General features: G+C 37.9%; 2 protein-coding genes across 3 annotated transcripts; one reads left to right on the top strand and one right to left on the bottom strand.

Moving 5' to 3' along the window:
- The first annotated feature begins 52 nt into the window (after positions 1-52).
- Positions 53-4,276, top strand: gnpnat1 (glucosamine-phosphate N-acetyltransferase 1). Its single transcript, XM_044030765.1, has 6 exons — positions 53-242; positions 1,173-1,336; positions 1,450-1,512; positions 2,252-2,379; positions 2,594-2,655; positions 2,795-4,276. The coding sequence occupies exons 2-6, from the start codon at positions 1,183-1,185 to the stop codon at positions 2,940-2,942; spliced, it is 555 nt and encodes a 184-aa protein (XP_043886700.1). The 5' UTR covers positions 53-242; positions 1,173-1,182; the 3' UTR covers positions 2,943-4,276.
- A 600-nt stretch (positions 4,277-4,876) lies between these two features.
- Positions 4,877-9,221, bottom strand: styx (serine/threonine/tyrosine interacting protein). Of its 2 annotated transcripts, none has more exons than XM_044030763.1 (11): positions 9,013-9,221; positions 8,615-8,647; positions 7,232-7,285; positions 7,009-7,106; positions 6,805-6,865; positions 6,658-6,694; positions 6,530-6,569; positions 6,270-6,320; positions 5,864-5,936; positions 5,586-5,646; positions 4,877-5,049 (listed from the first exon to the last, which is right to left on the bottom strand). In XM_044030763.1, exons 1-11 carry the CDS (start codon positions 9,070-9,072, stop codon positions 4,976-4,978), a joined length of 642 nt encoding a protein of 213 aa, XP_043886698.1. In that variant the 5' UTR covers positions 9,073-9,221; the 3' UTR covers positions 4,877-4,975. The 2 variants fall into 2 exon arrangements, with proteins under 2 accessions (XP_043886698.1, XP_043886697.1); XM_044030762.1 differs by having other exon boundaries at positions 4,878-5,049; positions 5,553-5,646.
- Between the last annotated feature and the right edge of the window lie 6,218 nt (positions 9,222-15,439).

The following is a 15,439-nucleotide window of genomic DNA, read 5'->3' as shown; positions in this document are numbered from 1 at the left end:
GGTTTCTACTGACGTCATGGTTTACGCCCACCTTTACGTCCGACATCTTTGCCACGTCATGTCCAGGACTCGCCACGCTAGGCGGTGACACCAGCCGAACACCACCCACATGCGACCGTCATAGTGATGTAGTCCGGCCTCATTCAAAACGAATAGCTAATCTACCCGGTTGTGTGGCACGCTACTTTGCCACTTCGAGGGAATTCCGCTGGACTGACTCTTCCTGTGTGTTGCTTTCTCTGGTAAGTGATTAACATGGCTAGCTAGCTGCTTAGCGTGGCAGGTAACACAGTGTGAAGTTATAGCTGCCGGACTGAAGCGAACTGGATTGAAAGTGTTATATTGTTGCTGTTTGTCAGAAAACATGAGTAAATAAAAAGTTTTAACGCTTTAGCCAAACGTGACTTTCTAGTTTTAGCCTTAGAAGACTTGACATGTTCTGCATTAACTCTAACGTTAGCTAGCCACAACAACACAAACCTGCGTGAGTACTCATGTCATGTGTGCGCCGCTGAAACTCCATATGTGGATTGTCAGTCATCCAAATCGTTGTTCTATAGCTTTTATTCAATCAGTACATTTGCTAGTCAAAAGTGTAGGTGGAACCGGTCTCTCAGTTTAAATAGGCAATAGTTTATACCACCGTTGATGGTTGAGGTGCTGACATCGGTAAACATTTTAGTTGTGTTCTGATGTCATGAAAACCCACAAGTAAATACCTCTATTCATTTGATTTATCAAACCAAAGCTATCACGACCAGCACTGCTGATGCTGCCTGTTGGCCTTTAACTATGAATGGGCTTCTGTAGGGTGGACCTTTCTCAAATTACATATCCTGGAACGCATCGTCAGATCCAGAGACTGTAAGGGATGAAATACTTACGTAAAAACAGGTGTAACCTCATTGCCCGTTGTAATGAGATGTGTATTGTAATGAAAGGGTGTGTTCAGTTGACTTCTCAGCCAATGACACACAACACGGTGTGGATTTTGTTTGTCTGGTCAAAGTTCTGTTTAACTGTCAATTCTCAGAGCAACGTTTCATGTTCAGTCTGATGGTACTCACCTTCAAATTGTGCAACTGATACACTAAATGAATAAAGAGTCCTACTAAGTGTTTAATGGATATGCATGTGTCTTATGCATTTACATGTTTGTATTTCTTATGCAGAGTAAGTGGAATGCTGCTGGACGAGACTCCTCTGTTTGACCCCTCTCTGCTTCAGGAGCTGGACTGGAGTAGCAACACTGTGTCCTTCTCTCCCCCCATCTCCCCTTCCTGTCCAGGAGAAGGCCTGGTGCTGAGGCCGCTCTGTATGGCCGACTTCAATAGAGGTGAGTCTGGCAAGAGATTTCAAACTAGTACATCTATTCCAGGGAAAATGTGAAGACAAAACTGAGTTTGCTGTTTTTTTTTCTAAACTTATTTTGATGTTTTTGTGCTCCAGGACTCTTCATGGTTTTATCTCAACTCACCCAGACTGGAGATGTAACACCGGAGCAGTTCACGAGTAGGTTTGCGGTTGATGTTTGATATTAAAGTCCGTTTTTTTCGTCGTTGTTGTTGTTGTTGTTGTTTAGAACATGTACTAATAACAAACAATTTTTATAAATATCTAATTGCGATTGTTTTAACAGGAATTGTGATTGCAATATGATTCGCGATATCAGAGGGAATGGTCATTTTTACGTCATTATTCTCATTTTCATTCAAATAAACATTTAAAAGGATTAATGTGTGATATTTGCGCAGCTCTGTGAGAAATGAAGATGTTCTCTTCAGTCTGTAGAATAAGATGTGTAATAATAAATCATCTAAAATGACATTTTGGCTTGAACAAATATTGCGTCTCCTGCAATTAGAAAATTGCAGTAAGCTGTATTTCGATTTCGATAACATTTCGATTAATTGTTCAGCCCTAATGATTAGTGTGTGATATCTGAGTATGTTTTTTTTCAGTCTGTTGTATAAGATGTGTATAGATCACAATAATTAATCTAAAATTATATTATGACACACATTTTGGCTTTAGAAAGTATTGTGCCTCCTGCGATTAGACTAGAATGAGACTTTTGCGATTTTGATTAATTGTTCAGCCCTAACACAGTCCAAATAGTTTGAAAGCCAACTTTCTTGGCACCACTCAGGAGTAGAAACATTTCCCATAGTATATACTTTAGATTATATCTCAGTATAATTAGCAGATCATTTATGAGTTTTAAAAAAAGTTTGTTGTCTCTGGCTTCCAGAAAAGTTTGATCACATGAAGAAGACAGGAGATTACTATGTTGTTGTGGTGGAGGACACCAATCTGGGGCAGATTGTTGCCACGGCCACATTGATCACAGAACACAAATTCATCCACTCCTGTGCAAAGGTAAATTACACTTAAACAGGCAATTTGTGTAGATATAAATATGTTCATATAATTAGATACAACTGTCACACATTCATCTCATTTATTAGAATTTTTACTAATTTTGACATCTTGGTGACATCTACTCGACACACTTGACACTATTACTGTAACAGGTGAATGGCATCAATGCATGTATATTTATTAAAATGGGTCACTGTGTTTTTGTGTGCAGAGAGGCCGGGTGGAGGAGGTAGTAGTCAGTGATGTCTGTCGAGGGAAGCAGCTGGGCAAACTGTGAGTAGACCTCTGTGAACCAGAGAGAGACATCTTGTTTTCATATGCAACACCTTATACTCCTAATACTCATGTATGCAAGTGATTTGTGTGATTTATGGTTTTTCTCACCCTTTTTCTCTTTTCTCTGTCCTTGTAGGTTAGTTTCAACTCTTACTCTTCTTAGCAAAAAACTGAACTGTTATAAAATCACACTGGAATGTTCTCTCAAAAATGTGGCTTTCTATGAAAAGTTTGGCTACAGCGCTTCAAGTGAGACCTACATGCAGTGTCGATTTTCCGAATGAAGACGGCAGCGGATTTAAACCTGGACTATATCTGTATACACAACAGGTACTCGTAGTAGATTTATGACATTCTTATCCTTTTGGCTTTTCTGTTCAGGGGTCACCACAGCGGATCATCTGCCTCTATCTTGTTTGATTGGTTTTAATCCGTTGGATTCCAGTGGGATTCTCGTGGGAGTGGGGTCTGCTTGCAGGGCTTCTTTTTGAGTGCATTGTCTGTTCTAATGGTGAAATTGACCTTAGTGTGGAGCCTGTACTGGAAGCAACCACTCAGAGGAGCCCTGAAGGCAAACTCTCTTGTGTTGAGACCTTGTGTAAGATCTGAGGAGGGGGGGGGCACAGAATGAGCCCAGCAGCTGTATAAAATTTGAACATTTAATAGATAATGTGACCTATCTTTTTTTATATGAAAGTCTAGGGCAAAGTCATCAAGGGAAAATGTGTCACTTTGGAAGTTGTGATTTTTTTATTTTTTATTGTTGTTTACACTCGGACGTCATAGGCTTTCTTTCTTAAGACAGTTCTTAAGAACTGGCAGAGGTGCAGGGTGACGAGTTCTTGACTGTGCTATGTCGTTCCTCAACACTCTGTTTATGTCAAAGACATTCACCCCTTTGGTAACCATGGCTACCTCACCAGGGTGGAGGGTGAAATCTTTCCAAATATCTACACAGGCCTGAATGTCATTCATTCCACTTGTAATTCTTGTAGTTACACTGCTAAAAGTGATTTAGCTGTGTATCAACAGAAAACATACACTAATCTGTGACTGTAAAGGAACTAAGAGTTTATACCTGGGGGAAATAATATACCACATGAACTAAACAAGTGTGTTTGAAGGATATGTACTTAGTCTGTTGCAATCATTACAATGACTCCATAAAGAACTGAAGGTTTTTCTTTTTTCCTAATAAAGGATAACATCATCTTCCTAGAAATGCAAGTAGTTAATTACTTGGGGTAATGCATTTATTTGGATTTTATTCACCAGTCTGTTTGTACACTGCTCTTTCCAAAGACTTGAAGTATCAGACCATTGTTACTGAATTATTGTGGTTTCAATGCATAAAGTTTAACTTGAAATTTCAATTGAACAAAAGTTTGAGATGGAAATGAATGGGTTTTAAAGTCTTACATTTGGTTGATATTCGTAACCACAATTAGCTGAGAGAATCTTTCAAAATGGGTAATAATGATTTTATAAGGAAACTTGTTTGTAAAATTTTGTAATTGTTTTATAATGATACTGTGATCCTGAAGAACTGGGGGAAAATATTTAATCTAATTTATTTACAGGTTTGTAAGAGCCAAAATAAAATATTCTATGATATACACTCAGTGGTGCTTTCTTGTGTTGAGTTATAAAACAAATTAAAAGATACTCAGTAAGATGTCCAGAAAGGTTTAGTAAATGATGGAATATGATTTAATATAGCCTCTTATTTCTCAAAGAGAAAATGCATTTTATTAAATTAGTAAATGAATTAGCAGCACATCATTTCATTAAGAAAGAAAAAAAAAATGCTAAACAGCACTCAGTCAGACTTCTTTTTATTAAGCAGTGAGTTATTTCTCCATTCTTTACTATCTCAAATTAAGCCTGATATTAGTCCATAACCTTCTACTCCCAAAGTAAAGGTATTAGCTCAATTCCTCTTCTCGTGTCCTCCACTGGGCAACATCCTGGCTACTTTTCCCTTTCTCTGCCCCATTCTGGTCATCTACACAAATTCAAGTATCGAAAGTGCATTATTGCAATACTGTCCCGCTGCAAATGCAAAATGCTTTAAATACTATAAAACTGCAAAAAATCTCCCATCAGTGCATACAGATCAAGAAAAAAAAGAAACAATAATCAAATTTGCCCTTCCCCATCAGTACTCCACGTCTCAGACATGAGTGTTCCCTCCCACCCACCCATATCCCTTCCCCTTACAAAAAATTCAAATATTTACATTTTTAATCCCATTAAAAATGTAAAAAAAAGGAAAGAAACAGAGTGCACTGCGCATCACAGCTAATATATGCAAAGCTTATCCATTCTGTGCTGCTGTGACCTGCATTGATCCAAAGTCTTCATCCTCCTCCAGACTGCGCTTACGGCTTCCTGTTGAAGAGGTGTAGACAAAACAACTTGTATTTCTACAGTAAGGGGGATTTTGAAAACAGTTAAGAACAATCTTCATCTAGTTAGTCAGACTAAATAAGTGTAAAACTCTCTGGATTACAAATAGAATATAGCCTGATCAATATACCAAATCACTGACATAACAAAGCTACCTTTATGATTCAATCACAAGCACTTTCAGTGTTTGAATACAAGAACACAAAAACATAAATGATGTTAAGATGAACGCGGTCAGATGTGAAATCATCTTCAGAACTGCTGCATTTGATGAGTCACACTTTGCTCAGCTGGTTTGTTCAAATATGAAAACAATCCTGAGAATGTTATTACTTGATGCTGATACTATCTTATTCTCAGTACTCATCTGGAACAAATTAACCTGAGAAACACTACTTTTACCCCCATCCTTCTGCTGCTCCTGTAATGGACAGACATGAGGAGACTGAAGTGGTTGTGCAGGACTGGATACATTATGTACTAACCTGGCATTCCTGGATGTAAGGGGAAGGACCTACCCAGCTGCATTGGTGACATCATTTTAATGGTCAATTTGGCTAGGTAGATTGCTTCATACTCCTAGGGAGGAAAAAAAAACCCACTCATTATTACAGCAGTACAAGTTAACACTGTTACAGCAGCTATATGCAGTCTACACAGGCAACAAAGCATGCATTCAGTCAGCGATCACAATTCACTTGCCACTATATTGTGTTGAATGGTAGATGAATATTTTAATATGAATGACGTTATTGATAAATCTGATCTCAAAGCTGTGTCTCTACTCAAGCTTTACCTGTAGCTGGTGCACAAAGCCCACATTGGGGTTGATGCAGAACCTCCGCTCTTGGACGTGGCTGAATGCATCCCTGTGGAGTGAACATGACAGACGGTTACAGCCACAGACTCTGCAGTGAAACAAGTGCATGTTCGCGATTCAGATATAAATAATTCGTTTTTTTTTTATTCAAGTGAGTTTCAAATGTTAACATTTTCAAACATTTCCACAATGCCTGTATGCAATCCTATATCCTACTGTGTAGTTTGAATGTCATGTGTCGATGTGAAGTGGGCACACGTTAAATTAAAGATACACAGTACGTGCGAGATGTGACCTTGTCACATACATTAGTGGCACAAAAGAACATGGAATTTATGAGGAAAATTTACACACAGAAACATTACCTATCATGTTCCAATACCTGTATTTTATTCCAAATGTTTCCATAAGGTATGCAATCACAAGGGCAGCACTAAAAGAAAGAATACATAAAAGGAGATGCCATCATATTAAGTATTTATAGATATATAAATAAATATAGGGAAGAGGATTACGGCCACATGTGATATAAAGTCAGAAAAAAATTCAAATCTGGCCCCAATCCCGTCATATAATGGTCTACACTTTACATAGAAATAATATTTTAAAGCATGATGTGATGTAAAAGCAAAACAAACACACCTTCTTGATATCCCTGCATTACCATGCACCAGTACCTTTCCTTTAAGAGAAATACAAGAGGTTTGTTGTTGTGACTCCTTTCCACTTGACATTCTGGGTATAAAAATGGAAGCTGCGTGCATTCTTACCTCCTGTTGCTAAGCAGCTATCAATAAATTCTTTAGTCTGAAGAAGAAGATGATGAAACGGGGACAATGAAATAAATGCCAGACATCTTGTTTCAGCCAATTAAAAGCTTGCCAAGAACGAAAAACAAAGTATAATTTGTAACTCACCATAGGAAAAAATCTTATTATATTTTCCATTGGATTGTCAGCAATACCTAATACAAGGTATCTGCAAAGATGCAGCATAAAATGTGTGAGTTAACAAAAAAGGACAACAAATTGACAAAATGCAGACAGGACATCACATACAGTATTTGGAGATATATATATATATATATATATATATACATATATATGGGTATATTTACTGACCTAAAGGTATGAGGGAAATTGGGCTTGATAAAATTGGCTTCAATATCTTGGCGAACACACACAATATGCGTTATGCCCTGCGTTTCCAGAAATGGCAGCTGGGAAAAGAGACATAATATACTGTATGTAATATGAGCTACAAAAATATGGGCAGTTTTTTTTTGCCTGCATTAGATTGTGTGACACTGTCATTTGTATCAAACAATATTAATTTAAAAAATACCTTGCTTTTCATTGCAGCAGAGTAGGGTCCTAAAAACAGTCCTGGTAATATCTCCTAAAAATTAAAGACAGAGCAAGACAGCAAATAATTGACACAGACATTAACATGGATTTATGTTGATAAGAGGGAGCCAAACCACAAATACGTCAATCGTCAATTCACACAGGATGAGCCAGTAATTCTCTTTATTGACATGACGTCCTTACTCGTATCCACAGCATTGCAATGATGCAATAATTAGCAACCATCTGCGGTTTTTGTCCACACACAAGAGACGTGTACCAAGGTTTGCAAATAAATTCAACATGACTAACATTCAGCACATTTTTAAACAGCCAACTGTATTTTTCTTTGAAATCTCCCTAGACTATAAATAACAGTATTACTGGTAGAGAATTAGTCAGTTTTTATTAAGAATGGAGCCACATGGGCATGTATAAAACACTTAAGTGCAAAATAGGTTGACCAATTAATTGGAATGAATTCTGTCGTCTTTTAATAAACTATTAAATAATAATGAATCATCTAAAAGTTCAGTTTTTTGGTTATATAGTGTATGTGTATATATACATATACACACTGTATATTTCTATTTAAAATAAAGGCAAACAAAATAAAATATGGTGTTCAATAAATGCAATTTTAATCAGCAATTTTGTGAATCATTTGTCATATTTTAAATCAGGTAGAAGTAAAAAGAAAACCGGCCAAACATGTCGGCATCATACACTCACTGGCCACTCCTTTGAGTATCGTGTGTTTGCAGTGTCCAATGAGATCTTCTGCTGCTGTGGCCCATGTGCTTCAAGGTTTGATGTGTTGTGGTTATACATACTGTTTTCAAACCAGTCTGACATCAACACGGCATTTTGGCCCAGCGAACTGCTGCTCACTGAATATTTTCTCTTTTTCCAAACCATTCTCTGTGAACCTTAAGGTTATGTGTGACAATCCCAGTAGATCATCAGCTTGTATAACAGGGCTGAAACAATAACTGATTAATCAGTTTGAAGGTTTTTTTTCCCCTCCATTATTAAAACAGGTTTTCTGATGTCTGTTTCTTACATGTATTTTCTTTACTCCGCATAACAAAGAAATCATTAAAACTGAATCATTTGTTTATGGACAAAACAAGACACTTGAGAACATAATTTCCAGGTTTGATAAAACAAACACTGATAAACATTTTATGGACCAAACGATTACTCGATCTTCCACATTCTGATGCTGGTATGGAGTTGAGCATACCCTCTTGATCATGTCTCCATGCCAAATGCAATGAGTTGTCATTATGTAATTGAACAGATGTACTTAAAAACATGTGCATCTGTATTTTTGATACTCATAGCGTTGCCTTTATGCACACAGAAGAGCCATACATACCTGCATGTCTCGTCTCATCGGATAAGCCCAGTCCTGTTAAAATAAGAAATATTAAGGGAGGTCAGAGTCTGAGGAAAATCCCGCTGAGCTGCTGTGTTGATGTGACAGCATCTGGAAATATTCCTGCCACGGGACTAAGTCCTTACCAGCTAACTTTGTCTACGTACGTGGCTAGCTGTGGTGAGCTAAGCTACTTACAGTGTACGTTTCAAATAAATGAACTCGACTGTAGTCAAGGAGATGTACAAGATCGTTTCATAGACACACACATAACTCTAAACACACGTTTTTCCTTTAGTGGAATCTTTTGTGTGTCAGACGGAAATGCTAAAGGGGAGGTTAGCTCAGGTTAGCCACACATACAAACTCAGTGGACATGTCAGCTAACACACACTCACCAGCAGCTCCTCCTTGATCGCGGGCAGAGACGGGAACTGAAGTTTGTTCTCCTCGTCCATTCTACGGTCTGTTCGGGCACCTCCAGCCCAGCGTTACACGCTCTGTCAGTGATTCTCGCGGCGGCGTTAGCTGGACAGTCGATGCAATTTGTTTAGAGATTCCACATGCATGTCCGCCATGCTGCTGCCCCCTGTCAGCGCTGCCTCTGTCACGTGACACAGCGGCAGAAGCAGAAGGCAAACGTAGAGGGAGGGAGTGTGTGTGTGTGTGTGTGTATGTGAGAGATAGATAGTTAAAGTAAAACTTCACTAAGAAATAAAGTGTAATACAGCATTGTAAAAAAAAACAAAAAAAAAAAAACCACAAAAAACGGGAAACATTTTTACTTTAATACTTGTTATATTGGGTTTTTATCAGGGGAGTGACGTCAGAGAAAACCATGGACGCAAACGGTATTCCCAATTTTGGAGTTGGAAAGTTGGAAATTCCGACCTTCGACTTAATGAAACGCACCACAAGATGGCTGCCGAAGGGTGAGGCTGTAATCAATGCTGTTGTATTGAATTGTTGTACACTATTTCTGTTGTCATTCTTTTCAGAGTTTTACGCCCCTGTAGGGTTTAATAGCAGCTTGCGTCCACATTGTTGCATTACTGCCATCTTCTGGAGTTATAAAACTCCTACACTACTCTGTCATTATTTATGCAACGGTACATCAGAAGAAGGCAAGGCACTATATGCAAGTACTGTTCTTTTTGCCAATCAAAAAGGGCCACACCGGTTGCTGCTGGCAAGTTCTGGCAAAATGATTCTCCAAATTTCTCCAACCAGTAATACATTTCTTATTCAGTCCAATATAACAAAATCATTATACACGGTCAAAAAACGGTGTGCTTTTTCTCCTGGTTGAGCAACAACCAAACGCTCCCTTCAACCTGAGGTATAACCTTGCCATGCTTGGAGAGCATATCTTCCTGCGGGAGGTTCCAGAAACAAAACACAAATCACTCTTGCACTCAACTGCATTTTCTGGGGAAATACACATGTTCCAGTTGCATGAGGTGTCTCTACTTGTGCGGCTCTTGATCTCTGCTGAAATACAGGTTACATATTACAACAACAATGCATAATATCAGCTGACCAAGCGACGAAAACTGGTGCATTTACTTGCAAATGTAGGCTACACACGGAAACCCCTGCTTAGACAACATCCGTCCTGAGAGATTCTATCACAAGTGGACGGCATGAAAGTGATAGTTCCGGAATTATTAAGTGCAGTTTTACGAGGTACTTACACTATCAACACTGCCTAGCCTACCAGCCTAGGACCTGGATACTTGCATTCACTGATAACGGATGCCAGCAGGGACAGAGACATGTTATTTGCTGGCAGCCGTTCACTCTCCTGCATCAAAGTTCATCGACAAAAACACTGAAGTCACAAGAACACATTCAAAGTTACTGGTGGAGGCAGCAGTGGATCAACAATTCTTGTGGGGTTGTGTGTGGCTAACAAAGTTGTTTGTTGTTCAGTACCTCATACAACCATACTTCAAAAAAACTGCCTCTTTAATGTGTTCTGGATGCCTCACGGAGTGTGATCCGATCTCACCTCCTTGTATTGTATGGATGTTATTATGTTTTCATGACTTTATAGATATGTCTGTTGTCAGTTGTGTCAGCATCAGTGACAGGTAGCGAGAAGTAGTGACACGAAGCAGTACTTTCACTGTTTCAACATGAAAAATCATTTAAATCGGACAAATAAATATTGTGATGATCATTGTCAATATTGTGACATTGGTTACAAATAAAGCACTGCATGGTCCCTGATTCTAGTGTATATATATAAACAAAACATGATTAAACAAGATTCAAGATTGTCTTTATTGTCATTGTGCAATCATCTGAACAACAAAATTATTAAAAAGCAACTTGTGTACAGTGCATTAAATATAAAAACAGACAAACAGGAACTATATAAAATATTTCACATCAACATACATTCAGAATGCATTGGGTGCATTCAGACCTGTCCACTTGAGATCAGATAGAAAACTACAAACTAAAACTACTCTGGGACCATCAGTCTTGAGCTAAATGTAACAAATACTTGTGTGTTTTATAATATTAATATTAATAATAATAATAATAATAATGATAATAATATATAATTTACTAAGATCTTATGTGTGTCTTTGTTATGCTGACAAATAGGCCAAAATTATTTTCTTTTGTTTTGATGTGAGAAGAAGTTATATAAGTAGGTTCATATCAATGCTACAGTAAGAATAAGAACTAAGAATTTCATTACTGCTAATGATTGCATGTTGTCGCATGTTTATTAAGTATGTGACAATAAAGAATTTTGAATCTAAAAAGGACATACATAAACTCAAATGACCTGGGGGCCACTGAGTGTCTATTGGTCAGTCGAGCTCGTGCAATAAGGTCATCAAAAAATAAGAAGATAAGAAAATAAAAGACATAAAAAATAATGAAGAATGAAAAATGAATCCAGTAATAAAAAAAACCCCACCACCATATTCAAATCAAATCTTTTATAACCTTTTATTTTTCTGCCCTCATACATTTCTACCATTGACCCCTGCTTAATAATTACCACCTCAATAACTGTAGTGATGGTGATCTAAAACATAGAGCATGAATCATTTGTAGATGTGTCTGGTCTCTCAAACATCATAGTTTTTGTGGGTCTCTGTGTGATGGTTTCCCTGTGGTGCACACATCCTGGTGACAGTGGCACTTTGATATTCGGTTGCTTTGGGCCAAATCAGAAATTGCCAGATTGTCAGACAAGTATTGGCAAGAAATGAGGGGAAACAAAGCAGGTGGGAAAGATAGAAAAACGATGTAAGCAAAAAAGGATAATTGCAGAAGTTGGGGTTAGATACAAGTCTAAAATGGTTGCTGATTTAATTGGCACTTCACAACTCAATATATATGCACAAGTATATCAATTTTGAAACTGTAACTGAAATACACGCAGTAAAACAGTGTGAAGTAAAATATGTCACTCTGAGGGTCACTAATACATGTATCATTCGTTCATTCGTTTTTCCAAAAAAAACAAACAAAACAAAAAACGACTTGTTTTCTCAATATTCGTTTACAAAAACAAAATGAAAAAACGGATAAAGACTCGTTTTTCCAATTTCCAATTTCGTGCTGAAATGAAAAATGGAAAAAACGGGCGTTTCCTGTTTAATCCAATTTCGATAAATGCAAGTTACGTGACCCGGAAGTGACCTGTGACCGGACAAGACAAGAAGAAGAAGAAGACTACCTGTGATCGGGAAGGGAAGCATAAGCTAGTGTTGGGACAACGAAAAAAATTTACATTTATGTTCTTTTTAATGGGAGTAAGAGGGTAAGAGGGTTACTCTGAAGCCAGAAACTGCGGTCAAGTGCGCCGTAATTCGTCTTCGCGTGGTCGAGCCATCCGCAGCAACGTTTTTAAGTGCGCCCCTTTTAGTCGAACTTACGGTCAATGCTAGGAGTCGACTGAGAATGTCAGCGCTAGTTTGATACCGAGCGAGATCACTTGCGGTTTTCAAAATAAGACGTTACTAATACAAGCACAATCAATCAAGCTGATTTTTACTGTACTGATGAGATGTACTGTACTGAGATGAATGAGAACTTTATCTCTGACTTACCTTTGGCATGACTTGTAAGTGCCGATTCCCCCATTGTATACAGCTTGATGTCTTTTTGCAGACCATACAGTATGCGTGTTGGTCATTTGGGCCTCGTAGTAACCAAATTTTATATTTCAAGCCAGTTGGCATTGAAACAGCGAGGAGCTTTCTGATTTTACAGTTTTCTTTGTTCCATAAAAACAAAGAAATCAATCAAACTCAATCATTTTTGCTTTGTGAACAAAACAACACGTTCGACAACATCATCATTTCCACCTTTAAAAAACACTCATCAACATTTTAGCAGATTTTATGGACCAAACATCACTCTTTCACCTGTGATTTCGTCACCTCACACGGAAGGTTAAAATAATTAAATTGAGTCATTAAAGAGTGACTCAAATGTTTCACATTGGAATTACATGCCGTTTAGCGGACACTTTTATCCAAAGCGACTTACATGGGAATTGAGTATGAACTGCCAGGAGTGGAATTAAACTTGTGACCATGAAGTCTTTGCATAGAGAGTCTTAACCACAAGCAGTCTTAACCACTGCGTACTTAAACACATACACGTCTTACAACGAGGGCCTTTCTGCATGGAGTTTACATGTTCTCCCCATGTGTGCGTGGGTTCTCTCCGGGTTCTCCGGCTTCTTCCCACAGTCCAAAAACATGCAATGTGGGGATTAGGTAAATTGGACACTCTCGATTGACCATGGGAGTGAGTGTGAGAGTGAATGGTTGTTTGTCTCTAGCTGTGTGTGGCCCTGCGATGGACTGGCGAACTGTCCAGGGTGTACCCCGCCTATCGCCCGATGTAGCTGAGATTGGCACAGCACCCCCTGAGACCCTCTGGTGGATGACTTTTTTGACAGATTTTGGACGACATACTATACTATGACGTTTTGGACCGATTTTGGACGACATACTATACTATGACGTTTTTGACCCATTTTGGACGACATACTATACTATGACGTTTTTGTCAGAATTTGGACAACATACTAAAGCATGACTTTTTTAGCCAAATTGTGTTAACTGTTGCTTGCTTGTCAGAGCAGTTGTGAGGTAACTCATCACAGTTTCTAAGGATAACGTAAAAGTTCATTATGTAGATTAACAGGAATGAACCTTCACTAGGTGTGGTGTACAAGGTGTACAAGTTTGTACAGGTGTTCGCCCACACATGGTGAGTAATTCATGACGAATGTTGCACAGTCACGAATGTGCTAAAAAGCCTGAGGCTGAAGCTCTGCAGTGACACACTAACATCCGTCAATGCCGGCATATCACAACAGTTCTTGTACACAGCCTGCAGGAAGATGATACTGAGCCGAGACCACTATTGCGTAGTGAATTTCCGAAACACGTCAACAAAGGAAGATTTCTTTCTCTCTCTTAAAAAATAACTGATGGAAAATTGGAAGGAGGAGGTACAATTGAGATATGGTGGATTGTTTCATGTGTCTCCAGAGCCGCACGTCTTTTATCAAGTCTCTGCCTGAGATCTTGAGTGATATCCAAGACTTTTTCAGCCAGCAAACATATTTAAAATTTTAGTGAAAGATGTCTACATTTCCGCGAAACATGTTTGACAGTGCACAGATTACTTTCACTTTGCTTAATAGGTGATGGTGATAATCGTCCAGTCTTTTGCGTTTGTTTATTTGTTTTGTGTGCTTCCAACCTGTCTTACGTTACACACTTCTCAACAAAAAGTGCACTGACCAGCTTTATTTATTTATTTATTTATTTATTTATTCATTACACTCTTGCACTCTTTTTAATCTTTAGTTTTACATATGTATCTAACTAGACTACCAACACTTGCCAGGTTTAGCTCATGGGTTAATTGGTAGGAATGAAAAAAAAAAGGTTTCTTGACCAAATGAATTGCCTTTAGAAAAGATAATTATAGTATGGAAATGAAATTAAACCTTTTGATAAAAAACATTATTTCAATATTTGGTTTGAACTAGACTATTTCCTACTACAGTTTTCCTAATTTTTGACTTATTATTTGTGTCTTGTCCTTTTTGTTTGCTTTATTTGGATATTGTCCCATAACTGCATCCTGTATTGTAATGCCAGGTTGTCATTGTATGAGCCAGTATTGAGTTAATTTAGTTTAGATTTAGTTTAATTGATTAATGCACTGCCGGCCTTACGCAGTTGCTTTTAGAGGGAAAGGAATGTGGATCTTTGATACCTTTGATAGAAAGATAGATGTTAAAAGGTATTTAGTGATGGCCGGGATAGGGTATTCCGTTCTCCGAAATTGTGTGTTAGAAGCTGTGCTAGGTTTTGTATGTTACTGTTAAAGCTCTCAATGTTCATCTACATCTTGGAATAGTTTCATGTGTTGTTGATCTGAGAGAGGCTCGAGTGGAAAATAAATGTACACGACTCTTCCGTGCCTTGGTGATTGAGGACTAGAAACAATGCATACGGGTTAAGTCCATTGAAACCTGCCTACAGTTAATAACTTTGAGTGTTTGAAATTATGTTTGGGTTTGCCACTACAGTCATTTTAGGTCAATCAAATCTGATTACACATTACTTTTAATCACAAAATGTATTGTCCTACACTTGAGCCAGTTTTTGTGTAAAAATAAAAGAAGGAAATCCTTAGAACAAATTTAGTCGTATACAAATTGATGTTAAATGTAGTTAAATGCCTTCCACTGTTTTTATTGCTTTAACTGTCGACATCTAACCAAACAAATGGAGTAACTCATACAATGAAATTATCAATTTGTGT

Source organism: Solea senegalensis, linkage group LG7, assembly GCF_019176455.1.
Source record: "Solea senegalensis isolate Sse05_10M linkage group LG7, IFAPA_SoseM_1, whole genome shotgun sequence".
NCBI classification, from domain to species: Eukaryota; Metazoa; Chordata; class Actinopteri; order Pleuronectiformes; family Soleidae; genus Solea; species Solea senegalensis.
This window is presented reverse-complemented; position numbering and strand designations above follow the sequence as displayed.